The 27,866-nt window shown below is 42.2% G+C and overlaps 1 protein-coding gene across 1 annotated transcript in view; it reads left to right on the top strand.

Annotated features, from left to right (window-relative positions):
• The window catches only part of LOC115411489 (activin receptor type-2B-like), a 51,022-nt gene extending 24,370 nt beyond the window's left edge, over nt 1–26,652 (top strand). Inside the window, exons 2-11 of the mRNA XM_030123655.1 lie at nt 11,703–11,910; nt 14,099–14,205; nt 14,278–14,426; nt 17,030–17,173; nt 17,251–17,394; nt 22,482–22,630; nt 23,836–23,950; nt 24,043–24,181; nt 24,280–24,410; nt 25,368–26,652. Coding sequence (XP_029979515.1) covers nt 11,703–11,910; nt 14,099–14,205; nt 14,278–14,426; nt 17,030–17,173; nt 17,251–17,394; nt 22,482–22,630; nt 23,836–23,950; nt 24,043–24,181; nt 24,280–24,410; nt 25,368–25,583 — 1,502 coding nt within the window. The 3' untranslated portion in view covers nt 25,584–26,652. The remainder of the gene's footprint in view (nt 1–11,702; nt 11,911–14,098; nt 14,206–14,277; nt 14,427–17,029; nt 17,174–17,250; nt 17,395–22,481; nt 22,631–23,835; nt 23,951–24,042; nt 24,182–24,279; nt 24,411–25,367) is intronic.
• Nucleotides 26,653–27,866: the final 1,214 nt, after the last annotated feature.

Below are 27,866 nucleotides of genomic sequence, written 5' to 3'. Positions count from 1 at the left end.
CAGATGCCTGTGTGTGAGCGCGACCTCTGACCCCGTGTCTGACGCCTACAAAGCCTCTCATGATTAGTCCGAGGTCATTTTGCATGAGAAAGTGTGATTTGCATTACACAGCCGTCTGCCTTCATATGATCAGGGAAGCCCAGGGGTCAAAGGTCACGCATGCACCATAGACATGTTAATGTGTCGATGCGATCATGTGACGGCGGCGCTGCAGCTGGAAGATGTGACCAAATAGACCTTCTCTCATTTTCTCACACTCGTCTGCTTTTCATGACAATGTTCCAGCTGTCGAGTCTAAAGCAGCTCATGAGATGGGGGAAAGGTCTGGACGGAAGATGCGAAGAACCGTGAGAACGTGAAGAAACTGTGAGAACATGCAGAAAACTGAGAACATGCAATGAACTGTGAGAAGATGTGAAGAATCGTGACAATATAAGAAGAAACCGTGCAAACGTGACAAACCGTGAGAACATGTGACGATCCGTGAAAACATGCGAAGAACCGTGAGAACATGTGATGAACCATGAAACAGGAAAATATTGTAAAAGATGAGAATATCGTAAAAAAAAGAAAATGATGTAAAAGATGCTAGGTGATAACATCATAAAAGGTTAAAAAATCATTAAAGACGCGAGAAGAAAATATCGTAAAAGACAAAACTAGTGTGAAAGATGAAAAACTGTAAAAGATGAAAATGACGTGAATGATGAAAATACCATTAAAGGATTAACCTCCTCAGACCCAGGAAATGTCAGCAGTACCAGCTTTTTTTTGTTTTTTATTCAGTCAGTGCCCACATTGGAAACATGATGATGCAACAGTTTTTTCAGATGCAGTTTTTAACATTTTTATGGAATGTCCTTTGTGTTGGACAGTTTTCTTTTGTATACAGTTGTGAAACTCTTGTCCACAAATGTGGACAGAAAACCCACAGCTGGGTCTGAGGAGGATAAAATATAAAAGATGCAAGAAGAAAATACCGTGAAAGATAAAACTATTGTAAAAGATGAAAATATTCTAAGAGAAAAAAAACGTAAAAGATGAAAGGGGAAAATATTTTGCACATTTTTTTTTTCAAGGTTTTTTTTTTTTTTCATCTTTTACATCATTTTTATAATTAGCTTTTTTTCATCTTGTCGTTTCCATGGCGTTGTGTTGTTGTCATGTGATATTGTCCGACGTTTGTCCGATGTGTCGTCTTTTCTCCGTCTTATAGTTTCATCATTTCATCTGGATGTGGTTTGAGTTCAGATTCAAACGTATATTTGTGTTTTTGACGATTATCATGTGACAGATGATCCTGAACTTTGTGAAACTTGCTGCTGAACTTTTTAATTGAAGAAGTTTCTGTAAATGTCAGACACACACACACACACACACCGGCCCGTCGGCTCGCTGCACGTCTCCACGGCAACCGAGGTCGACCTCCAGAATACTGATGAGTTTCAGATTCTCACGGAGATGCATGTTCCACGGCCGCTGCCATCTTACCCACAGACGCCCAGGACAGGAATGTTTATTCATCAGGTGGTCAAACACGTGGCCCGCGGACCGAAACCGGCCGCCAAAGGGTCCGAGGCGGCCCACGAGAGGAATTTACAAAGTGTCAGAATGACAGTGTAGGATGTGGGACTGGGTTTAATTCTGGTTCCACTTTCAGACCAGTTTGATCTGAACCGGGGGGTCGGACTCATTTCCTCCAGGGACCACATTCAGCCCAAGTGGATCTGAAGTGGACCGGACCAGTACAGTAATAGCACCATAAACTAGAAATATGCTTCTCACTCCTTTTCAAACATGACTTTTTTCTTTTTTGTGTGTATTATTATTTTTTCCTTCTTTGAATTTTCAGTTGTATTTTATGTTGTGCAAAGAAGTCAATCAGTAGCAGTCAGGAAGCTCGTATCATTTCCATATTCAAAATAAATCCATAAAAAAAAAAAAATTACTTTTTCTCTTTGTTTTAGTGCAATAAAAACATTAAACAAGAAAAGCACTCGGAGAGCGAAGACCTCTGCCAAGACAGATGCCCCCCCCCCGATCACCACCAAAATTTAATAATTTCTTCCTTGTGCCAGTATCAACATTTCCTGAAAATTTCATGAAAATCTGTCCATAACTTTTTGAGTTATCTTGCTAACAAACAAACAAACACACAAAGCAAAGTGATCACAATACACAAGAGGTAATTAAGAAAATACTTACATTTACAAACTATCCTTTAACAAAAATATGTGAATAACCTGAAAAAACTGAAATTATGTTAGAGAAATAAGTGCAGTTTTAACAATATTCTGTCTAAACTTATTATTTATTCGCGTGCATTAAGCACACTGTTACACAAACATGTGGAAACAGACAGAATATGAGTAAAAATGTGGAGTTTGGAACTAAAAGCAGAACAGGTTCTCGTTCAGTTTCTCATTTGTCCATGCAGGTCTTTGTTCTTGGTTGTTCTTCGAGGTTCAACTGGACTAGATTTGTTTTAAAAGAGTGAAACTGGTCCAGTGGAGTTGTTTATAGGTTATTCTGTTATTATTGGACTTTAGAACATATTTGATTTGAAATCTGTATTTCAAATATGTAGATGGTGAAATCAAAACAAAGCCAACAAAATGTCAGTAATGATACAGAAAAGGTTTATAAATAAAGTTAAAAAAAACAACCCATATATATATATATGTGTATATATATATATATATATATATATATATATATCACATCGTTCTTCCTATATACACTAATATAATAATACCCATTTACAAATGATCATACCAGTGTCAGAAAAAACAAACAAAACCCAAAAACACATATATAATATAAGTATATAAATACATATGACATTCTATATTGTCCTATATAGCGATAACATATTCATATATCCATATTTAAAGTAGATATTACCATCACAGATGTAACAAAGCCCCACTCTGAAAACACCTGGACATTGGTCTGAATGTGGGGCCTGTGGGACATCCTTTATATTTCACATGTTCAGTGTGGTTTTTGCAGATTGGACCCTTTGGCTGGTTTTGGACCCCGGACCGTATGTTTGACACCCCTGATCTGAAGTAAAATACAAACACAATAACCTTTAAAGAATGACTCCAAATTTTCTTCTGGGTTTAATGTGAAAAAAAAAAAAAAAAAAGCTTAGAAATAATGACGACTCCATATTTTTCTCTGTTTTAGTGAAAAAAAAAAAAAAAAAATTCTGAAAATATTTCCGTTTACCAACTGTCCTTTAACACTAAAATATGAATAACCTGAACAAATATGGTCAGTGGATCTGTTGGTAAGGGGATTTGCTTTTCAAAAACAAAAGAAAAACTAGTGGTTCATTGATTTTCGTTTTAAAATAGACAAATTCAAATTGAATTTCAATCTGTTTTTCTTTGTCAGTGTCAAAACAGATCAACCAAATTCAAAAAACAGATTGATTACAAACGATGGGTTTGTAATCAATCTGGACATCGTAGACATGCTCCCTCCATGAATGTCTACGAACTCCAGATTTCGTACAAACTGGAAGATTCGTACAAATCTTTGTAAGAATTTGTAAGAATCTTTGTGGCCGAGGCATTAGCGCTCTTTCCTTGAAAATGACAACATCCGGTCTTAGAAAGTGAAAAAAAAAAAAACAGGTGTTTTTGGTCCGTTTTTTCATTTCTGTCAGGTAGGAACTTTATTTTTTGTTATTAGAGAAAACGAAAATCCATCTGTTTTTTAAATTTGGTTTATTTGTTTTGACACTGAAAAAGAAAAACACCTTGATATTCAATTTGAATTCTTCTATTTTAAAACGAAAATCAATGAACCACTTGTTTTTCTTTCATTTCTGAAAAGAAAATCCAACAGATCCACTGACTAAATATGAACAATTTGAAATGTTTAAATGTAAACTGTAAAATTAAGTATAATTTTAACAATCTTCTGCCTGTTATTGAATGTTTAGTTTCTTTGCAGATCTGATCTGTTTTGTACATGACTAAATGATAAATTGAGGCAGAATATTGTTAAAATTGCACTTATTTTTCTTAATAAAATTCATTTTTTTTTCAGGTTTTTCACATCTTTTTTTGTTTGGATAGTTTGTAAATGTAAATATTTTCATAATTTAATGTTATTTTTTGCACTAAAGCCTTTGTAGTTGTTATTCTGTTCTTATTTGACTGGTTTTGGTTTTGATCCACTTTAGATCATATTGGGCTGAATGTAGAACCTGAACTACAGTGCGTTTGTCTTCCCTGTTCTGCATCTTCTAGTTCTACGTCTGCTTTGTTTCTGTACATCCTTCTCTAACTGTTCCTCTGGTTCTAGTTCTACGTCTGCTTTGTTTCTGTACATCCTTCTCTAACTGTTCCTCTGGTTCTAGTTCTACGTCTGCTTTGTTTCTGTACATCCTTCTCTAACTGTTCCTCTGGTTCTAGTTCTACGTCTGCTTTGTTTCTGTACATCCTTCTCTAACTGTTCCTCTGGTTCTAGTTCTACGTCTGCTTTGTTTCTGTACATCCTTCTCTAACTGTTCCTCTGGTTCTAGTTCTACGTCTGCTTTGTTTCTGTACATCCTTCTCTAACTGTTCCTCTGGTTCTAGTTCTACGTCTGCTTTGTTTCTGTACATCCTTCTCTAACTGTTCCTCTGGTTCTAGTTCTACGTCTGCTTTGTGTCTGTACATCCTTCTCTAACTGTTCCTCTGGTTCTAGTTCTACGTCTGCTTTGTTTCTGTACATCCTTCTCTAACTGTTCCTCTGGTTCTAGTTCTACGTCTGCTTTTGTGTCTGTACATCCTTCTCTAACTGTTCCTCTGGTTCTAGTTCTACGTCTGCTTTGTTTCTGTACATCCTTCTCTAACTGTTCCTCTGGTTCTAGTTCTACGTCTGCTTTGTTTCTGTACATCCTTCTCTAACTGTTCCTCTGGTTCTAGTTCTACGTCTGCTTTGTTTCTGTACATCCTTCTCTAACTGTTCCTCTGGTTCTAGTTCTACATCTGCTTTTGTTTCTGTACATCCTTCTCTAACTGTTCCTCTGGTTCTAGTTCTACGTCTGCTTTTGTTTCTGTACATCCTTCTCTAACTGTTCCTCTGGTTCTAGTTCTACGTCTGCTTTTGTTTCTGTACATCCTTCTCTAACTGTTCCTCTGGTTCTAGTTCTACGTCTGCTTTGTTTCTGTACATCCTTCTCTAACTGTTCCTCTGGTTCTAGTTCTACGTCTGCTTTTGTTTCTGTACATCCTTCTCTAACTGTTCCTCTGGTTCTAGTTCTACGTCTGCTTTGTTTCTGTACATCCTTCTCTAACTGTTCCTCTGGTTCTAGTTCTACGTCTGCTTTTGTTTCTGTACATCCTTCTCTAACTGTTCCTCTGGTTCTAGTTCTACGTCTGCTTTTGTTTCTGTACATCCTTCTCTAACTGTTCCTCTGGTTCTAGTTCTACGTCTGCTTTTGTTTCTGTACATCCTTCTCTAACTGTTCCTCTGGTTCTAGTTCTACGTCTGCTTTGTTTCTGTACATCCTTCTCTAACTGTTCCTCTGGTTCTAGTTCTACGTCTGCTTTTGTTTCTGTACATCCTTCTCTAACTGTTCCTCTGGTTCTAGTTCTACGTCTGCTTTTGTTTCTGTACATCCTTCTCTAACTGTTCCTCTGGTTCTAGTTCTACGTCTGCTTTTGTTTCTGTACATCCTTCTCTAACTGTTCCTCTGGTTCTAGTTCTACGTCTGCTTTTGTTTCTGTACATCCTTCTCTAACTGTTCCTCTGGTTCTAGTTCTACGTCTGCTTTTGTTTCTGTACATCCTTCTCTAACTGTTCCTCTGGTTCTAGTTCTACGTCTGCTTTTGTTTCTGTACATCCTTCTCTAACTGTTCCTCTGGTTCTAGTTCTACGTCTGCTTTTGTTTCTGTACATCCTTCTCTAACTGTTCCTCTGGTTCTAGTTCTACGTCTGCTTTTGTTTCTGTACATCCTTCTCTAACTGTTCCTCTGGTTCTAGTTCTACGTCTGCTTTTGCTTCTGTACATCCTTCTCTAACTGTTCCTCTGGTTCTAGTTCTATGTCTTCTTCTGCTTATTAATGTTGATCGTTAACGTCATCAACTCAGTATCTGTGACTTGAACTGAAACCTTTATTTGTGATATTGACCAATAATGGTTAAAATCCGTCACATTCTCTACTTTTCCTCGTTTCTTCACCGTCTGACCTCGTTCTGGGTCTTTTCTGTCGGTTTCTTCTTTTTTCTTCAACATCTGTTCGTTCAGATTCCGTCGTCCATTCTGTTTGCGTCTCCGTTTGTATCTGATCGATAATCAATAACCTGGACGTCCTTCAGCCTCGTGTGTTCATGTGTTGTAGTATCGTGGGGGGGGGGGGGGGTCTCGTCGGTGATTCAGCCCACATTTGCGTTGCCATGGTGACGGTTAATGCACAGATTGCCTGGAACATCTGTTGTGGTAAACGCTGCCAAACCTGCTTCAGAGTTTCCACTCGTCCTCAGACGGGTCCATTCTAAGTCTCCTACTTCTGTTTACTTCCACTTCTGTTTCCTATCTACGTGTTCTACTTCTACGCCTCCTCTTTCAGATCCACGTCTACGTCCATGCTTTTTCTTGGACCTGCTCTACTTCTTCTACATCTATGTTTCTACTTGAACCTTTCCTGTATGTTTGGCTGTTTTTTCTTCTACCTCTTCTCTTTCTATAGTTCCTGTTTCTTCTACTTTTTCCAGATCTACAGCTCTTGCCCTTCTTATCTGATGCTGATGTTTGTTTGTTTTTATTAGGGACCGAGCCGAGAGGGCAGGTCCACTCACACAGTGAGTGGACTTACCAGAAGCCAAGGCCCCTGTTGTTTTTCGTTCGTTTTTTATTATTATTTTCCCGACGCCACTTTGAACTGGATTTTGACCCCCTAAACATGCTCGAAAACTCACCAAATTTGGCACGTATGTCAGGTCCGGTGAAAAATTGGATAAAATGCTAAAATTAACCCCGTAGGTGCCAAAATGGGCTCTCTAGGGCCACCTATGTCAAAAAACACAGAAACCACCATAGCGGCCAGCAGGAATGTCCGAAAGACATGAAACCAATGCCAAAATGTTCCTTACATCGAGCACTACAAATGTTCCAGTGGGCGCTGAGAGCTAACTCCAACAGGAAGTCGGCAAATTGCCTTTCAAAGTAAAACCCTCAACTTAAAACTAGTATGAGCCAGTTTGTCATATTGGCTTCTAAATAGCACCAAAAGATAGAGTGAACCCTTCTCAAAAAACTGTCTTCACAAATTTCGAATTAATGTCTTAGTTATTTTTTTTATAAGTTCGGAAAAATGCGATGTTTGGCACTAATTTTTCAATTTCGACTTTTCCCCACATATTATATACCCATACGTTCAGAAAAATCACCCCAGCTCTCCCGTGCAAAAATTTTTGAGATAGGATGTACAGTTATGGATTTATAAAATACTGTTAGTTTTTCTGCTTTTTTGGCTTTAACCTGCCATTTGACCCCCTCAGCATGCTCAGAAACTCACCAAACTTGGCACATATGTCATGTCTGGTGAATACTTTCATACAATATCAAAATTAACCCCTTAGGTGCCAAAATGGACTCTGTAGCGCCACCTATGCATACAAAATTGCCCCTAGTGGCCAGTAGGAATGTCGTACAGACATGAAACCAACGCCAAAATGTTGGTCTCATCGAGCCCAAAAAATCATACACTCACACTCATGAGCTAAATCCAACAGGAAGTTGGCAATCTGCCTCGGCATGTATTCTATTTTCCAGGAATTCCAAAGACCAGGTGCTTTCCACCCTCACTGCTTATTCAGTTCAGTCTCTTATGACTAAAATTATTCATTAAATAAGCTCAGGAGTCTGTGTGCTTGCTTCTAGTCCAAGAATTTTTCAGATTGGATGTACCGTTATGGATAAATCGCAGTTTGTTTCTGCAAATTCAGGCAGACTCCTTCTGCCACAGACTCTGAGCTTTGTCTCTGTTTCGTAATTCGACACCGATGAGGAGACTGACGGGGAAACAGAAGCTGGAAGCTGATTGGCTGAATCTTTTCCTGTGGAATGCATACAGTGAAACCAGCAGGTGGTGCTGTGGTACCATGAACACACAGTCCGACTCCTAGTGTGACTGAAAACATGACAAGAAACTTCACTGACAAACTGTCTGCACACAAGAACATTTGAACAAGACAGAAAAAATATGAAAACTGCATAAGAAACATATGTATGTCAAAAATTATATCTGAATAAAAGCTGAATAAAAATGAAGATATGATAAAAATGGGAATGGTACACACACACACACACACAAACAGACACACACACAAACAGACACACAAACACACACACAAAAACACACACACCCACAAGCGTGCACACACACACACACACACACACAAACAGACACACACACAAACAGACACACAAACACACACACACAAAAACACACACACCCACAAGCGTGCACACACACACACACACACACATACACACACACACACACACACACACAATACAGTTTTAGTCAGAAGCCAAGGCTCCTGTTGTTTTTTGTTTTTTTTTATTCTTTTCTGTCCGCCACTTTGAACTGGATTCTGACCCCTAAACATGCTCCAAAACTCACCAAATTTGGCACATATGTCAGGTCCGACGAAAAATTTGATAAAATGCAAAAATTAACCCCGTAGGTGCCAAAATGGGCTCTCTAGTGCCACCTATGACAAAAAACACAGAAACCGCCATAGCGGCAGCAGGAATGTCCGAAAGACATGAAACCAATGACAAAACGTTCGTTACATCAGCACTACAAGAAATAGGAGGACGCTATGAGCTGTGTCCAAGAGGAAGTCAGAAAATTGCCTTTCAAAGTAAAACCCTGTTATATATATATATATATATATATATATATATATATATATATATATATATATGTATATATATGTGTATATATATATATATATATATATATATATATATATATACAGGGCGGGGAAACAAAATGTACAATATTTTGAGGCAGGGATTGAAAGACAGTGTATGACCAATTAGTTTATTGAAAGTCATGAGAATTTATTTGCCACAAGAAAATGTCCATAATAGAAAATGTTTTTATTCTATGTGTCCTCCTTCTTTCTCAATAACTGCCTTCACACGCTTCCTGAAACTTGCACAAGAGGCGGAACGTATGGGAGGCGGAACGCACGGGGGCGGAATGCACAAGAGGCGGAATTCACAGGAGGCGGAATGTACAGAAGACGGAACGTAGGGGAGGCGGAACGTATGGGAGGCGGATCGCCCAGTGCGAGGTCCCGCCCAATGCTGCTTGCAGCTTTAATTTTCATTTTGTTATTTCTCTTTAACCAATAAATCTTCCATATAAATATAAAATACTAATACATAAATATCGACACTGACGTCATCTACGTACTTTTTGTATCCTCTTCTTTTATATCTACGTCTACATCTGTTCTTTCTGTTTCTACGTTTTCCTCCAGATTTTTCTGATTCTGAATCCACTTCTGCATCTCCTCCTTTAACTCGTTCTTCATGTTTCTTTCAGATCTTCTTCTCTTTTTCTTCTTCTTCTGTTTCTAGTCCAACATCTGCTCCTCCTTTTACCTCCAACTCTTCTTCTTCTATTGTGTCGAGTTCTACATTTACTGCGTCTCTGTGTTCTTCATCCTCTTTTTCTTTGTTCTTGGTCGTCATCATCTTAATCTCCTTCTCCACCTCCTCCTTCCCCCTCTTCAACTCCTCCTAAATCTTCATCTTCATCCTGTCCTCATCCTCCCTCTTCATCTTCTCCTCCTTCCCCCTCTTCATCATCTCCTTTTTCATTATCTTCTCTTCCTCCTCCCTCTTCATTTTCTTCATCTCCTCCCTCTTCATCCTCTCCTTTTTCTCCTTCTTCATCTTCACCTCCTCCTCTTTCTTGATCATCTCCTCCTGCATCTCATCTTCCTTCATCATCTCCTCCTCCTCCTCTTTCCCCCTCTTCATCATCTCCTCCTTTTTCATCATCTTCTCCTCCTCTTCCTCCTCCTCCTTCATCTTCATCCTCTCCTCCTTCCTCCTCTTCTCCTCTTCCTCCTCCTCATGGATTTGTCCAGTTTTACTTTCATCTGTTTCCATCTCATCTTCAGACTCAGGTGGTTATTTTATGTTTTGTTTTTTTTTTAAACGGTGGTTGCTGTCGGTGGGAGGAGCCTCTGTTACCTCATCCTCATGAGCCGGTGGAGGTCAGAGGTCACATCTGGCACTTCCTGCATGTGTTCACTTCGTCTTTACGTCTCCATATGTGAAGGAATGAGGTTGAATCTGCAGCAGAGTCCACTGATTCTGAACGTCTGGAAAGTGACAGAAATGACAGATGACTGTAAATACTACATTACCCATGAGCCTCAGCTGCTGTTGCCATGGACACCAGGCAAAGCTACAGGCGTCACTATGTAGAAAGAGGAGAATGTGGAGTTCTTCTAAAATGATCGACCACTGGTCATTACCGTCTGCACCTTTGTGTGTTCATTTAATGACACATTTTGCTGAAAAAGTCACTGAATTCTGTGGGATTAACGGAAGACAACGGTAAAAACCGACCAAAACTAGCCCAGTCTGTTGGGTTTAAGGTCGGACTCTGAATAATGGGACTGTTCTAGGGGGCGCTGTTGAGCAGTGATTCCACAGCTGGACACAAACGTCCCTGATTCTGATCTGTTTGGAAAGTTTTCACTGGTTTTATCACATTTACTGGATGAAAAATGCACATTTAAGTCACTTGTCTTACTCTTCAATAGAAAAAAATACATCGTCATAGATGTAAGAGGAAAATTTCGTAAAAGATGAAAATTATGTAAAAGATGCTAGGTGATAATATCACAAAATATTAAAATGTCGTAAAAGACATAAGAGGAAAGTATCGTTAAAGATGCCAGGTAATAATATAAAAGGTTAATATGTCAAAAGGTTTAAGGCAAAAATATTCTAAATGACAAAACTAGCATAAAAGATGCAAATACCATAAAAGATGAAAATGTTCTAAAAGAATAAAACAATGTAAATGATGAAAATATCGTAAAAGATCAAACTTTGTAAAAGATGAAAATGACGTGAATGATGAAAATATCGTAAAAGATGAAAACGACATGAATGATGAAAATGACGTGAATGATGAAAATATCGTGAAGGTCAAACTTTGTAAGAGATGAAAACGATTTGAATGATAAAAATATTGTAAAAGGTTAAAATACAAAGACATAAGAAAGCATCGTAAAAGATGAAATTATTGTAAAAAAAAAACACGCAAATGAAAGTATTGTAAAAGATCAAACTTTGTAAAAGATGAAAACGACATGAATGATGAAAATATCGCACAAGATTAAAATATAAAAGACGCAAAAAGAAAGTATCGTAAAAGATGAAAATATTGTAAAAAAAAATAATAAAAAAAAAACACGCAAATGATGAAAACATAAAAGATCAAACTTAGTAAAAGATGAAAACAACGTGAATGATGAAAATATAAAAGACATAAGACAACAGTATGGTCAAAGACACTTTCAGTTCAATGCAGGTTTTATTTCTTTAAGCCTGTGTGCTTGATGTCGATGTTTCAGATCCAGGTTTTGTTTTGTTGTGCTTTAGTTTTTAGGTTTTCATAATCCTGGTCCATATCTTCCATCTCCGTTGTGCCTTTAGGACTGAGCCATGGCGAAGCCGACACCAGGGAGTGTTTGTACTACAACGTCAACTTCGAGATTGAGAAGACCAACCAGAGCGGCGTGGAGCGCTGCGAGGGCGAGACGGACAAACGCTCGCACTGCTACGCCTCCTGGAGGAACACCTCGGGTTCCATCGAGCTGGTGAAGAAGGGCTGCTGGTTGGACGACTTCAACTGCTACGACCGGTACTGAGCCATTCACAACATTCAGGGTTGGGGTGGTTTCAGAGGGTGACTGTGGAGGTCCAGGTTCAGGTTCATGTAGGGTCAGTAGAAGAACACGTACTAGAGTAGAAGAACCTGAAAAAACAGAAGGTCCAGGTTCCGTTCACACAGGTTCTGACCGGCGTCTGCTTAAAGCAGTGATATTTGTCTTTTTTCAATAGAATTCTTCATTTTCCAACATTTCCCTGTGGTCGACAGAAACTGTAAATTAGTGATGTCCCGATCTGGATTTTTTTGCTTCTGATCCGATTTTTTTTAGGATTAGTTTTGCCGATACCGATCTGATACCGATCCAATACCGACTTTTACAATGAAATTTTTCATATAAATTTAAAGTCATTATCTACAGGTTATTATTCTATTATTTGACTGTAGATCCCAGTTGGGCTGAATGTGGAACCTGAACTAAAACGACTCGGACACCTTTGACTCTTAATAACTTTAGTATCATTTTTACACTTTTCAAATTCAGACTGTGGGACAAATTAGAACCTTTGGTGGGCTGGTTTTGGCCTGTGGACCATATGTTTACCGCTGCTGTAGCCGGTCTATGGACAGGTCCGTCCAGGTGTTATATGGGGTGCGTTCAGTGCCGTATGTTAGTGATGCACAGATCAACGGGTTACTCGCGGGGTCAGGTTGGGGCGGGTCAAAAGAATGTCAGTTTATTTGCAGGGCAGGTTGGGTTGGGTCAAATAATTCCACAAAAGCCCCACAGGTTGAAAAAAACCCAACTCACACATCATGTTAAAGTGAAAGTGAAATTTGTAGGCGTTTCACTAATTCCTCTAAACCTCCCGCTGTTGTGCAGCTAATTTTCTTTTCCTCTACCTTCGGAAACTTTAATTTAAGGGGGCAGGACCGGTGTTTACCCCAGAACCAGGTCTGGACTGGCCCGATCTCGTGACTAAATCTGATCCGATCTTCTAAAAAATGCCAGATCGGCAGCCAATACCGATCTGTAGATAGGATCTGGACATCCCTAAAATGCTCTGCTTGGGTCTGAATTCTTCATTCATTCAACTCCACAGGTCCATCTTCAACCCTATTTCTGACTAGTGACACCACAAAGGTGGTTTGGAGCTGGCCCTTTAAATGCACATGAGCCACTTAAGGCCCCGCCCCCTCCAGGTTATTGGCTGTGCTGCTCTGTCCCGTTCAACCAACAACTGAACATTTGAGGTAATGGGCTCCAAATTTGGACAGATTTTCAGTCTGGACTCCAACTGCTGATGACGACAAACAATTATGGAGAAATACTGGAGAAATGTTGGACTGAACATTTGGATGGAACTAATTAAGAGGGAACTAGCAAAGCACCTGGAGAGCTCCACCAAGGCAGATCAGCCCCCCCCCGATCACCACCAAAATTTAATAATTTGTTCCTTGTACCAGTATCAACTTTTTCTGATTTTCATAACTTTTTGAGTTACCTTGCTAACAGACAAACAGACAAACCCCAATGAAAACATTTCCTCTGTCCTTCCTTGGTAGAGGTAATTCAAACAGGTTGGAGAAATCCACTGGATTTTTGCCCAAATAAATATAAGGATAGTTCTGCAGCAGCTGGAGGGTTCACATTCAAACTGTCTGAACTATTAGGGTCCAAATGCACAAAGAAATGAAGCCCAGACTAAGAACAGAGGGTTTAGACACATATGAGCCTTTAAGGCCCAACATCATTCCTTACATTAGTTTGGACCTCACAGACCCTGGAGACCACCTTGGACCTCCGATCGGGGACTCACTGTCCTCACTGGAACTGTTACTGTCACTGTTTTGTAATGTGTGCAGAAATTACCAAAAATAGTCACTTGCCCGATAAAGCGTTAACATAGAGCATAAAGGCCTTTAGTTTTGTGAATCGGTGCTTCTACTTGTGTCTGTTTTTTCATTCAACTCGACCCGTTTTCCCTCAGTCAAAAATAACGTCTATGTAGGTCAGATAACAGCGCTGTTTGATTGACAGGCGCTCTCTCTCTGCCTCTCGGGGGTTTTAACTCCGATGGTGAGAGGAGCGTCGTTCCACGCACAGGATCTGACATCCTGAAGGCAGAACATGTGACCATTGGCGCTGGGTTTAGAGCTGCAGACGGAGGTGGAGGCGGTGTTTCCTCTGACGGGGGCGTGTCCTCTGTTTTGGTTTCAGGCAGGAGTGCGTGGCGACGGAGGAGAGTCCGCAGGTTTTCTTCTGCTGCTGTGAAGGAAACTTCTGCAACGAGCGCTTCACCCACCTGCCGGACGCCACCGGACCTCGTGAGTGTAGTCGTCCTTCAGTCGTTGTGTCATTTGTGTTGACGTTGTGTTAATTGTGTGTGTTTGTGTCAGTGATCAAAGGCCCGCCCCCCAGCGTCGGCGTGTTAAACGTGTTGGTGTACTGCCTACTTCCTGTCACCATACTGTTTCTGGCTCTGCTCACGGCCGTCTGGATGTACCGCCACCGCAAACCGCCATACGGACACGTGGACATCATCGAGGTATGAGCACGACTGTACACGCCTTAGATACAACTGTACGTGCCTTAGATATGACTGTATGTGCCTTAGATACGACTGTACACGCCATAGATACAACTGTACGTGCCTTAGATATGACTGTATGTGCCTTAGATACGACTGTACACGCCTTAGATACAACTGTACGTGCCTTAGATATGACTGTATGTGCCTTAGATACAACTGTACACGCCATAGATACGACTGTACGCGCATTAGATACAACTGTACACGCCTTAGATACAACTGTACACGCCTTAGATACAGCTGTACGTGCCTTAGATACAACTGTACGTGCCTTAGATACGATTGTACGTGCCTTAGATACAACTGTACACGCCTTAGATACAACTGTACGTGCCTTAGATACGACTGTACGTGCCTTAGATACAACTGTACATGCCTTAGATACAACTGTACGTGCCTTAGATACGACTGTACGCACCTTAGATACAACTGTACACGCCTTAGATACGACTGTACATGCCTTAGATACAACTGTACACGCCTTAGATACGACTGTACACACCTTAGATACAACTGTACGTGCCTTAGATATGACTGTATGTGCCTTAGATACGACTGTACACGCCATAGATACAACTGTACGTGCCTTAGATATGACTGTATGTGCCTTAGATACGACTGTACACGCCTTAGATACAACTGTACGTGCCTTAGATATGACTGTATGTGCCTTAGATACAACTGTACACGCCATAGATACGACTGTACGCGCATTAGATACAACTGTACACGCCTTAGATACAACTGTACACGCCTTAGATACAGCTGTACGTGCCTTAGATACAACTGTACGTGCCTTAGATACGATTGTACGTGCCTTAGATACAACTGTACACGCCTTAGATACAACTGTACGTGCCTTAGATACGACTGTACGTGCCTTAGATACAACTGTACATGCCTTAGATACAACTGTACGTGCCTTAGATACGACTGTACGCACCTTAGATACAACTGTACACGCCTTACATACGACTGTACATGCCTTAGATACGACTGTACGTGCCTTAGATACGACTGTACACACCTTAGATACAACTGTACACGCCTTAGATACGACTGTACGTGCCTTAGATACAACTGTACACGCCTTAGATACGACTGTACGTGCCTTAGATACAACTGTACACGCCTTAGATACGACTGTACGTGCCTTAGATACGACTGTACACGCCTTAGATACGACTGTACGCACCTTAGATACAACTGCACACGCCTTAGATACGACTGTACGTGCCTTAGATACGACTGTACGTGCCTTAGATACAACTGTATGCACCTTAGATACGACTGTACAGGGTGGGGAAGCCAAATGTACAATGAACATTTAGTTGTTTTTTCTCAGCAGACACTACGTCAGTTGTTTTGAACCCAAACATATACTGATGTCATAATCATACCTAACACTATTATCCATACCTTTTCACAAACTTTTGCCCATATGAGTAATCAAGAAAGCAAACGTCAAAGAGTGTGTGATTTGCTGAATGCACTCGTCACACAAAAGGAGATTTCAAAAATAGTTGGAGTGTCCATAAAGACTGTTTATAATGGAAAGAAGAGAATGACTATGAGCAAAACTATTACCAGAAAGTCTGGAAGATACTATTAAAGAAGAATGGGAGAAGTTGTCACCCCAATATTTGAGGAACACTTGCGCAAGTTTCAGGAAGCGTGTGAAGGCAGTTATTGAGAAAGAAGGAGGACACATAGAATAAAAACATTTTCTATTATGGACATTTTCTTGTGGCAAATAAATTCTCATGACTTTCAATAAACTAATTGGTCATACACTGTCTTTCAATCCCTGCCTCAAAATATTGTACATTTTGCTTCCCCACCCTGTTCACGCCTTAGATACGACTGTACGTGCCTTAGATACAAGTGTATGCGCCTTAGATACGACTGTACGCGCCTTAGATACGACTGTACGCGCCTTAGATACGACTGTACGTGCCTTAGATACGACTGTACGCGCCTTAGATACGATCATGTGACTTGAGTGTGAACGGTTGAATGAAACCAGACTGAACACATGGAGCTGTGGCGCCCTCCTGTGGTAGTGTGATGGCACTGTAAACTCACTTTATATTCACACTGTTCAGAAATTAAATAGAAGATGTAAAATTCAACATGACTTAATGATGTGAGTTGTGATGTTTTCTGCTAAATATGTGAAATAGTGTCAGTTACTTATTTATGCTCTTTTCTGTTTTAGTGTTAAATGTCATGTGATGTGACCAATAACAATAATTATTCAAAATCAAACACTGTTTTTAATGAGTTTATTTGATCTAAAAGAAAAATAAGTAACATTTATCAGGTGACTGACTTGAATACAGTAAATGAAGAGTTAATAATTAAAAAACAAACATTGTTTTGAAGCTAAATCTGTTACATCCCATGGTTCAAACATGTTGTAGATGAATGCATGCACAGATACTGTATGTATGTATGTATGTATGTAGTACCACTCCTGTACATTAAATACACGAGGTACTTGTATTTTGTACCTCATGTACCTCTTCCATTAAGCCCCGCCTCCTCTTCATCCTCAGGATCCTGGAGCTCCGCCCTCGTCTCCTCTGCTCGGTCTGAAGCCTCTGCAGTTACTGGAGGTGAAAGCCAGGGGGCGCTTCGGCTGCGTCTGGAAGGCTCAGATGATGAATGAATGCGTGGCCGTCAAGATCTTCCCCGTCCAGGTTGGAAGCATCAGCCGGTCCACCACCATCCTCCAGGTCTGACCTCCGCTAACACGCCTCCTCTTCTCCTCCCACAGAACAAAGACTCGTGGGAGAACGAGCGCGCCGTGTTCACCACATCGGGCATGAGACACGACAACATCCTGAGGTACATCGGAGCCGAGAGACGAGGGAGTCACCTGGAGGCGGAGCTTTGGCTCATCACAGAGTTCCATGAAAGGGTGAGGAACCGAGGAGAAGGAGGTGTGACGTCCATGTTCAGGTCCTGGTTTGGTCAGTATTTTAGGCAGAAATGGAAGAACAGGGTGTGTAAAAAACACAAAACAAAAACAGGGTGTGTCAAAAAAACTAAAACAAAGTGTATTAAAAAGTGTGTGAAGTGTGTGTGTGTGTGTGTGTGTGCATATACAGGGTGGGGAAGCAAAATGTACACTGAACATGTAGTTGTTTTTTCTCAGCAGACACTACGTCAGTTGTTTTGAAACCAAACATATACTGATGTCATAATCATACCTAACACTATTATCCATACCTTTTCAGAAACTTTTGCCCATATGAGTAATCAGGAAAGCAAACGTCAAAGAGTGTGTGATTTGCTGAATGCACTCGTCACACCAAAGGAGATTTCAAAAATAGTTGGAGTGTCCATAAAGACTGTTTATAATGGAAAGAAGAGAATGACTATGAGCAAAACTATTACCAGAAAGTCTGGAAGATACTATTAAAGAAGAATGGGAGAAGTTGTCACCCCAATATTTGAGGAACACTTGCACAAGTTTCAGGAAGCGTGTGAAGGCAGTTATTGAGAAAGAAGGAGGACACATAGAATAAAAACATTTTCTATTATGAACATTTTCTTGTGGCAAATAAATTCTCATGACTTTCAATAAACTAATTGGTCATACACTGTCTTTCAATCCCTGCCTCAAAATATTGAACATTTTGCTTCCCCACCCTGTGTGTGTGTGTGTGTGTGTGTATATATTTATTTATTTATTTATTTATTTATTTTTGGGGTGTTTGTCTGAAACTGGGTTTATTTTAGTATCTGTTACTTTTCCATCTTTTCAGACCCAATAATTAAAGGTAAATGTAGACAGATTTCCCCCCAGGATGGACCTAATGAGGACCTCAGAGAAATGCACAAAAAATTATCCTCTTGCTCTGATCCATCCCATAATTAATGAATTTATAATCAAATCCTGGGTCCAAAATAGGACCCAAATATGGACATTAAATCTCTCTTGGTGTCAGTGCATCAGATGTGTAAACGAGTAAATGCTCTTCTACAGACTCTAAATACAGACACTGGGTTCAATGTGTGGATCCTAGTGGTTTTTCTAATCCACACATGTGGGTTTGGCATCAGTGTTGCCACAACAGGCCCCTTTTCCAGCTCCTAAATCTGAGCCTGTACGCCTCAGGGACTCATTTGTAAGCTTTAAGTACTGCAGCCTTTACCGTACCATAATCCACACTGTCTACAGGACTAAGGGCAGAACATGCTTCCTGAGCCCTGCCTGTGAAAACACACTGCAGCATTAAAGTCCGATCAGCATCAGGCCAACCTCTGCTATCTGCAACCCCAACAAACAATGCAACGAAGGGATCTGGATCCCTCTCATTAAACTTAGGCAACAAACACAAATTACCAGCAACATCAAAACCTGCTCCACCTAGAGGAGCTTGTGGTGATGACCCAGAGCCAAGGACAAACTCCCTAGCTTTCCCCTCTCTTACCAACTCCAGCTTTAGCCTTTCCCTTTCCAAAGCTACTTCTACCTCTGCCTCCCTGGTTTTCTGTGCCTGCTCTGCTTTTATTCTTTCCTGCTCAAGAAGAAACTGAAATCTCTCCCTCTCCATATTTGCCTTTTCTCTTTCCAGCTGCATATACTGATCAAACGATAGATTCTCAATAACCTCTGGAACCTTTACATCAGGAACTTTACTGTGCTGAAGCTCCAAAATACCACCTGACACTGCCAGGCCCTCTACAATAACCCTCAGCTCAGCCTGTTTTGGAACCTGCTCAGGCTTCTTCCACCCCAAATGCACAGCTAAATCTGCCAAATCTGCCTTTGCAAACTGAGATAATGTGCTATGAGAAGCTTGTTGCAAAAACTCTGCAATCAAAGGATTCCTGTGTTCAGTCGACATAATGTGCACCAAGAAACCAACAATAACACAGAAAACAAACAACTTTATTTGCACTTGGGTCCACGTTGCCCTTGACAGAAAACTCCCCCTAACTGCCTAACAAAAAACGTACCTAAAACTCCACCCTAGTCTTCATGTGGTACTTGTGATGGGTACTTGCGCACTGCATTGACTGGAATCAAAATTGTATACAATCAATGAGTCAGCCCAGAAAGCAACCATTAAATGGCGACCCCCCCTGCCGCAGCGGATGTGCCCCCAAGACAACTGCTCTGCCCACTTTCCCACCGCCTAAGGTGAAACCAGTGGATACAGTCCCTAGTGGACAGTGCCCTACAGCCTAACAGGGACTTCTGTCCATAGTGCACATAAACCAAGACCACTTACCATTATCACATTTAAAACAGGCTTGAAAAAACCACAGGGTTGGTGTCCAAAACAAGCAAAAAACATTCATTTCACACTTACCAGAGACCAAAACAGCTCCAACAATGAAGCACAGCAAACAGTGTGCAGGCAATCCACTAAATGAAGCACTCAGACCACCTAACGAAACAATAACCAGCTAGTTTTTGTTTGGACGAGCCCTCATTTGTTCTGGCCAGCTCGTTTAGGCCACAACAGCACATGGGAGAGACCACACGGTTGTTTTACCTTCAAAGAATGAATATTCTTTATTTTAGAAAGACATGCGGCCAAACCATGGCTGACAGCTGTGGGAGGGAGGGAAGGAGAGAGAGAGAGAAAGCAGAGGAAGCCTGGCTTCTATGTGTTTCCACCCAGGTGTGGCTCGTTTGCAGTCTTCCGTCAGCCACACCTCCCAGTCACCAGACCACGTCCTCCACAGTAGCACCAGATGGAGCCAATCCTCTGGAACAGAGACACTAAACAGTAGCAGGCAAACCACTGGTCAGGGCCATCACATCAGTCTCATTCCAGGTTTGGAACCCATCGTGTCCACCGGTGTTACATACAGAATCTGTGCATTTAAACACTAATAAATCACAAATTATTTTTCAACAGCGGTCATTTTTGTCAAACACTCTGCCTTGAATAATTAGTTTAATTCCCAAATTGCACCTGTGAGAGAGTAAAGAGATATTCCAATAAATAGTAGTGTGTAATTTTCATGTCCTTTTGATCATGTTACATGTGGATTTATGTTTGAAATATAATGTAAAATAATATAAAAATGTGTTTTATCTGAAAAATACTTTCTCTTTTATCTCCGTAAGTATTTCTTTTTCAAATCGACCCAAAGTTTTTCCAAACCTGCTTCAGAACATTCGTCTACATCTGGGTTGAATTTTTAGCCTCATGTCCTGTTTTTAGGACCAGTTTCACAGAAGAACCCAGGTGGATTTAGCCCAAATTAGGCCTAACAAGGTCAAAGAAGAATATATTGATAATTAGCACAACTTTGAGCAAGACCTGCACCATTTTTTTCCCAGTACTTTTGTAAAATTAACCCTGGAAATCACAGGTGTGTGGCTCGCTGCCTCATACAGTGGGTTGGGTTCTGGTTCTGTCTGTAATCTGGTTCTGTCTGTAATCTGGTCCTGGTTCTGTGTGTAATCTGGTTCTGTCTGTAATCTGGTCCTGGTTCTGTCTGTAATCTGGTTCTGTCTGTAATCTGGTCCTGGTTCTGTCTGTAATCTGGTTCTGTCTGTAATCTGGTCCTGGTTCTGTCTGTAATCTGGTTCTGTCTGTAATCTGGTCCTGGTTCTGTGTGTAATCTGGTCCTGGTTCTGTCTGTAATCTGGTTCTGTGTGTAATCTGGTCCTGGTTCTGTATGTAATCTGGTTCTGTCTGTAATCTGGTCCTGGTTCTGTAATCTGGTCCTGGTTCTGTATGTAATCTGGTTCTGTCTGTAATCTGGTCCTGGTTCTGTAATCTGGTCCTGGTTCTGTCTGTAATCTGGTTCTGTGTGTAATCTGGTTCTGTGTGTAATCTGGTTCTGTGTGTAATCTGGTCCTGGTTCTGTCTGTAATCTGGTCCTGGTTCTGTGTGTAATCTGGTTCTGTCTGTAATCTGGTCCTGGTTCTGTGTGTAATCTGGTCCTGGTTCTGTCTGTAATCTGGTTCTGTGTGTAATCTGGTCCTGGTTCTGTGTGTAATCTGGTTCTGGTCCTGGTTCTGTGTGTAATCTGGTTCTGTCTGTAATCTGGTCCTGGTTCTGTGTGTAATCTGGTCCTGGTTCTGTCTGTAATCTGGTTCTGGTCCTGGTTCTGTCTGTAATCTGGTCCTGGTTCTGTCTGTAATCTGGTCCTGGTTCTGTGTGTAATCTGGTTCTGTGTGTAATCTGGTTCTGGTCCTGGTTCTGTGTGTAATCTGGTCCTGGTTCTGTCTGTAATCTGGTTCTGTGTGTAATCTGGTCCTGGTTCTGTATGTAATCTGGTTCTGTCTGTAATCTGGTCCTGGTTCTGTAATCTGGTCCTGGTTCTGTCTGTAATCTGGTTCTGTCTGTAATCTGGTCCTGGTTCTGTGTGTAATCTGGTCCTGGTTCTGTCTGTAATCTGGTTCTGTGTGTAATCTGGTCCTGGTTCTGTGTGTAATCTGGTTCTGGTCCTGGTTCTGTGTGTAATCTGGTCCTGGTTCTGTGTGTAATCTGGTCCTGGTTCTGTCTGTAATCTGGTTCTGTGTGTAATCTGGTCCTGGTTCTGTGTGTAATCTGGTTCTGGTCCTGGTTCTGTGTGTAATCTGGTCCTGGTTCTGTGTGTAATCTGGTTCTGTGTGTAATCTGGTCCTGGTTCTGTCTGTAATCTGGTTCTGTCTGTAATCTGGTCCTGGTTCTGTAATCTGGTCCTGGTTCTGTGTGTAATCTGGTTCTGTGTGTAATCTGGTCCTGGTTCTGTAATCTGGTCCTGGTTCTGTGTGTAATCTGGTTCTGTGTGTAATCTGGTCCTGGTTCTGTCTGTAATCTGGTTCTGTCTGTAATCTGGTCCTGGTTCTGTAATCTGGTCCTGGTTCTGTGTGTAATCTGGTTCTGTGTGTAATCTGGTCCTGGTTCTGTCTGTAATCTGGTTCTGTCTGTAATCTGGTCCTGGTTCTGTAATCTGGTCCTGGTTCTGTGTGTAATCTGGTTCTGTCTGTAATCTGGTTCTGTGTGTAATCTGGTTCTGTGTGTAATCTGGTCCTGGTTCTGTCCACAGGGCTCTCTGGCAGACTTCCTGAAGGGGAACGCCGTCAGCTGGGTGGAGCTGTGTCACATCGCCGAGTCGATGGCGTGCGGTTTGTCCTATCTCCACGAAGACATCCCTCCGCGGAAAGGGGAGGGGCCTAAACCGGCCATTGCCCACCGGTCAGTCCCCAGTTTTCACTTTGACCTTCATCCTCCACGTTCACATGAATCTGTGTCTGAGGTGGATCAACCATCAGATGAATTTAACTTTCAGATGCATTTAAACGGATGAAGAGAACAGGAGGGTTTGAAGAAGAGATGAAAGAACAGGCAGGAGGAGGTCTGTGGGATCCACAGAGGAACAGTGCAGGAACACCACAGCCACAGGGGGGCGCCACTGTTCTGTCACAGGCTACCTAACGTCAGAGCTCAGAACTGGGAGAACATGGATCTGGTACGAGCTCACGAGTGGAAGTCCCAGGTCTGACACTGGAACTGGACCTGGAATGTTCAGTCAGACCTGGGACTTCCACCCGTGAACTCGTACCAGATCCACGTTCTCCCAGTTCTGAGCTCTGACGTCACGTAGCAATGGCCCCTCCCCATGGATGTGGTGTTTATGCAGATTGTTTATTACCTCCGCCGAGGAGGTGATGTGTTTGCCAGGGTTTGTTTGTTTGTTTGTTTGTTTGTTTGTTTGTTTGTTTGTTTGTTTGTTAGCAAGATAAGTCAAAAAGTTATGGACAGATTTTCATGTAATTTTCAGGAAATGTTACTACTGGCACAAGAAACAAATTATTAAATTTTGGTGGTGATGGGGGGGGCTGATGTGCATTGGCAGAGGTCTGCGCTTTCTGAGTGCTTTTCTAATTAAAATAAGGTATTTCTCTGACATTATTTATCTGTAAATGTTCTGCATAATCAGCAGCTCCTTTAGCGTTAGTTAGTTTTCAGTCCAATGTGGACAAGAATAAATTAAAACCAAATACGTATAAAAATATACAAAGAACATCAAAGGTAGAACAGCTGCTCTGTCCTTCTGCGCTGTTTTTCCTCCTGTTTCCCTCAAATAAACAAAGAACAAACACCTCTGGAATAGAAATGACTATAAATGATCATAACGTATGGTCCGCCATGCTGGTTTGTTTACATGTAACTCCCATAATTCCTTGCGCTCAGGCAGTTTGGTGTGACTTGCCTGGAACGTTACAAAGTCATGAGTCATGGTTTGAAGCCGTGACTTACGGGTTCAAAAAACGGCCTTGAACGCAGCATTAGTTCCAACAGAGCCCCTCCCACTTCTGACAGTGCACTTCTAACCTCTGTTTGTTCCACTTCTTGAACATAATTCACATTTGACGACTGTTCCGTTGTTTCTGTTTCAGGGATTTTAAAAGTAAGAACATCCTGGTGCGTTCGGACTTCATGGCGGTGATCGGCGACTTCGGCCTCGCCGTTCGCTTCGAGCCGGGGATCCCACCTGGAGAGACTCACGGACAGGTGAGTTCTCCGCCACCGCCATGACCTCTGACCTCTGACCCCTGTTCAGGTGCTCAGGTTACATTTGTGTGTGTGTGTGTGTGTGTGTGCAGGTGGGGACGAGGCGTTACATGGCGCCTGAGGTTTTGGAAGGCGCCATTAACTTCCAGCGCGACGCCTTCCTCCGTATCGACATGTACGCCATGGGGCTGGTCCTGTGGGAGCTGGTGTCCCGCTGCAAGGCCGCCGACGGTAACGCACGGTCACATGACACGCCTGAACACGCCCACATTGTCCACAGTAGAGTCAGCTGGTAGAACCGGCGGTGCGTTCTTCTTCTTCTCCTTCAGGTCCGGTGGACGAGTACATGCTGCCGTTCGAGGAGGAGGTGGGCCAGCACCCGTCTCTGGAGGACCTGCAGGACGTGGTCGTCCACAAGAAGATGAGGCCGCTCTTCAAAGACACGTGGCTCAAACACAACGTGAGCGTTCGCACCCGAAGCGCCGCAGTTTAACACCCACCCCAGAACAGACCCCAAGCCCCGCCCACTTCAGAGCATCATCACCCAATCACATGTTAATGTACAAACCTGGCTGGAAGGAAAAGTCTGTGATTGACTGACAAAAGAGCAGGAGTCACTATAGCAACAGCGTATATAAAGGATGGGCGTCACCATGGCAACCACACATTAGATATTCACTGATTCAGGGGACGACGTTTAAAAACAAGAATTTAATATTTATCAGCAACATTTCCTGTTGTTTATCTGCTCCTCCTTCTCCTCCTCTTCCTCATCTCCCTCCTCCTCCTCTCCCTCCTCCTCCTCTCCCTCTCCCTCCTCCTCTTCCTCCTCCTGTCCCTCTCCCTCCTCCTCTTCCTCCTCCTCTTCCTCCTCCTCTCCCTCTCCCTCCTCCTCTCCCTCCTCCTCCTCTTCCTCCTCCTCTCCCTCTCCCTCCTCCTCTTCCTCCTCCTCTCCCTCTCCCTCCTCCTCTTTCTCCTCCTCTTCCTCCTCCTCTTCCTCTCCCTCCTCCTCCTCTTCCTCCTCCTCTCCCTCTCCCTCCTCCTCCTCTTCCTCCTCCTCTCCCTCTCCCTCCTCTTCCTCCTCCTCTCCCTCCTCCTCCTCTTCCTCCTCCTCTCCCTCCTCCTCCTCTCCCTCTCCCTCTCCCTCCTCCTCTTCCTCCTCCTCTCCCTCCTCCTCTTCCTCCTCCTCTCCCTCCTCCTCTTCCTCCTCCTCTCCCTCTCCCTCCTCCTCTCCCTCCTCCTCCTCTTCCTCCTCCTCTCCCTCCCCCTCCTCCTCTTCCTCCTCCTCTTCCTCCTCCTCTTCCTCTCCCTCCTCCTCCTCTTCCTCCTCCTCTCCCTCTCCCTCCTCCTCCTCTCCCTCTCCCTCCTCTTCCTCCTCCTCTCCCTCCTCCTCCTCCTCCTCCTCCTCCTCCTCCAGGGTCTGGCTCAGGTGTGTGAGACGATCGAGGAGTGTTGGGATCACGACGCTGAGGCTCGTCTTTCTGCCGGTTGCGTGGAGGAGAGGATCTCTCAGATTCGCCGCCTCTTTACCCCGCCTACCTCCGACCTCCACCACGCCCTGCTGGTCTCCACGGTGGCGCCCGTCTCCATGGTAACCAACGTGGACCTGCCGCCCAAAGAGTCCAGTATATGAAGGGGAGAAGGTAGATCCAGACCCTACAGACACTAGACGTGGTTTTCCTCAAGTTTGTTTACGTCGTTCTGTCGCAAAAATGGCGAACGACCGTAAAACACGCAAACGCACACACATCATGTTTTTCTCAGTGGAATTTTACTACTTAAAGCAGAAACACGGCGGGAAAGCTGCTACTGTACCTTCTCTGACTTGTGTTTTTTTTAATGAATCGGTTTGTTTCGTCGTCTGTCTTCGTCCTCTCGGACACCGACTACCAGCACATGTCCTCGTTTTCTTTCCTTCTCTTCGTCATACGTGTCTTTTTTTAACCGCGTGTGCGTGTGTTTTACAAGAAAACGCAGCAAACACGACCAGACACAGGAAAACAGCGACGCATTCAGGTTCCGACTCAGTGAATGCTCTTCTATCTCCAGGTACCTCAGCGATGACTTTCATTACGTTCGCAAATTTTTTACAGTTTTCTGTCGTGTGTTCCTCCATCCGGACTTATCCACCTGGGAAACATTCACCAAGCAGCGGCGCCGCCTACAACCACCAACCACCGGACGTTCGTTTTACTACAATGCTGCAAAACCTTCGTAGGAACGCCATGACTGTTACGAACGCTGACTGTTTTGTTTTCTACCTGCTCTTGGACTTTTTTTTTTCTGTTCTCACATGAAAAACCTTCGGATCCAACGGGTTTATCCAAAATCAGACGGAAGGAAAACAACCAGGAAGTGTTTACTTTGATTTGTTTCCTTTTCTTTTTTGCTGTTTTTTTTTTTTTTTTTTTTTTTTGTCGAGGTTGAAGACTGATCGTTTTCCGGAACCAGGAGCGAACGGAGTCTTGCATGCAGAGATTCAATTGGCCGACTCAAGTCGGCGACCGCAGCAGTAGGTCGGTCACAAAATAAAACTTCTCAGGTAACCAGGTCTACAGGGGTCGGAGAGGTTTAGAGGTTTCCACGGGATGCGATGAAGGAGGCGGGGCCAGTGGACGACTCATCAGAGGGTGCTCAAAGCCGATTGGCTGTCCTGAACATGTAACGGTGCCCAAATAGGGAAGTGTTACCCTAAAAAAAACGGTGCAAGACCTCATGATGCATAGAGTGATTCATGCATTCAGGTCAGTGTGTGTGAGTGTGTGATGAGTGTCTTTATTTAGATTTTCTACTGAATGCGATGAACATTGTTTTCTCATAGTGTTTTATCCGGAGGTAAGCGACTGACTCATGACCTCAGTTTGACCTTTTAACATCCGCTCTTCATGTCACTTCGTCTTCAGTTCAGTGTCTCTGTTTCTTATTTGTGGCTAAAAGGTCAGGTTAAACTCAGATGGATGTTAAAAGGTCAAAACCAGCTGACGCACTTTGGTTTGTACTTTCTTTGTGTCGATAAATCCCAGTAGTTACCTGTCTTTACGTTCACATTCAAATACTGTCAGTTTGTTAGTATTTTTAGTATTTTAGTCGAGTCAAGGCCCTTTTGTCCGATCTGTTTCGTCATGATGCTAACGCTGCATTAGCCACATCCCTGCTAAATAAATGCGCTAGTTCATGCAGCTGGCTAAATGGAAAACAGACATAAAGCATACACAGGACACTGATGAATCCAGCTAATGTTCACTTTTTCTCTTTGGGTAAGGCGTGAAGCTAGCTAACTAGCCTTGCTAACGTCACATTTAGCATCTGTTTTTATGATTTCTGAGTTTGACTGGCTTTACATCTAACAGAACTGAGACCCAGTGTCTGATACAGACATTTTAAAACATTATTATTAGTGGTTTAACATTCGTTCACGTAGATGATGCTAATGAATAAATCACATGATGTACAAGAAGTTTACCGAGATGAGATCTGGAAATAAAACCTACCTTTAAAACAGGGAATAAATGATATTTCAAGAATAAATGTATATTATTTTGAGGAAAAAGGTGAAAGCATTGCAATAAAAGACAGAATTGTCTAAGAATAAAAGTCCAAATATTTTGAGGTAAATAAGTCAAATTAATCACAATGAGAAAAGTTGTGGTGATCCTGGAAAAATGTTGACATATTCTGGGAATTAAGGTGAATTTATACAAGAACTGAGAGAGATGTAAAATATGAGCTGTGTTAAATCACTATTTGATCCATGATTTATTCAAGATTTTTTAATCAATTATCCAACAATTCAATGCTGTTTTTCATTTTTTTTTAAATATAAACTAGTGGAGTCTTGTAGTTTGATGTTTGTAGCTCAGTTTCTACTTTTAAAATGGACATTAATAGGATGAACTGAGTCTGAGACGCCACAGTT

The sequence above is a fragment of the Sphaeramia orbicularis genome, chromosome 20 (assembly GCF_902148855.1).
Source record: "Sphaeramia orbicularis chromosome 20, fSphaOr1.1, whole genome shotgun sequence".
Classification (NCBI taxonomy): Eukaryota; Metazoa; Chordata; class Actinopteri; order Kurtiformes; family Apogonidae; genus Sphaeramia; species Sphaeramia orbicularis.
The sequence above is the reverse complement of the archived record's forward strand: the minus strand, read 5'-3'. Positions and strand labels throughout refer to the sequence as shown.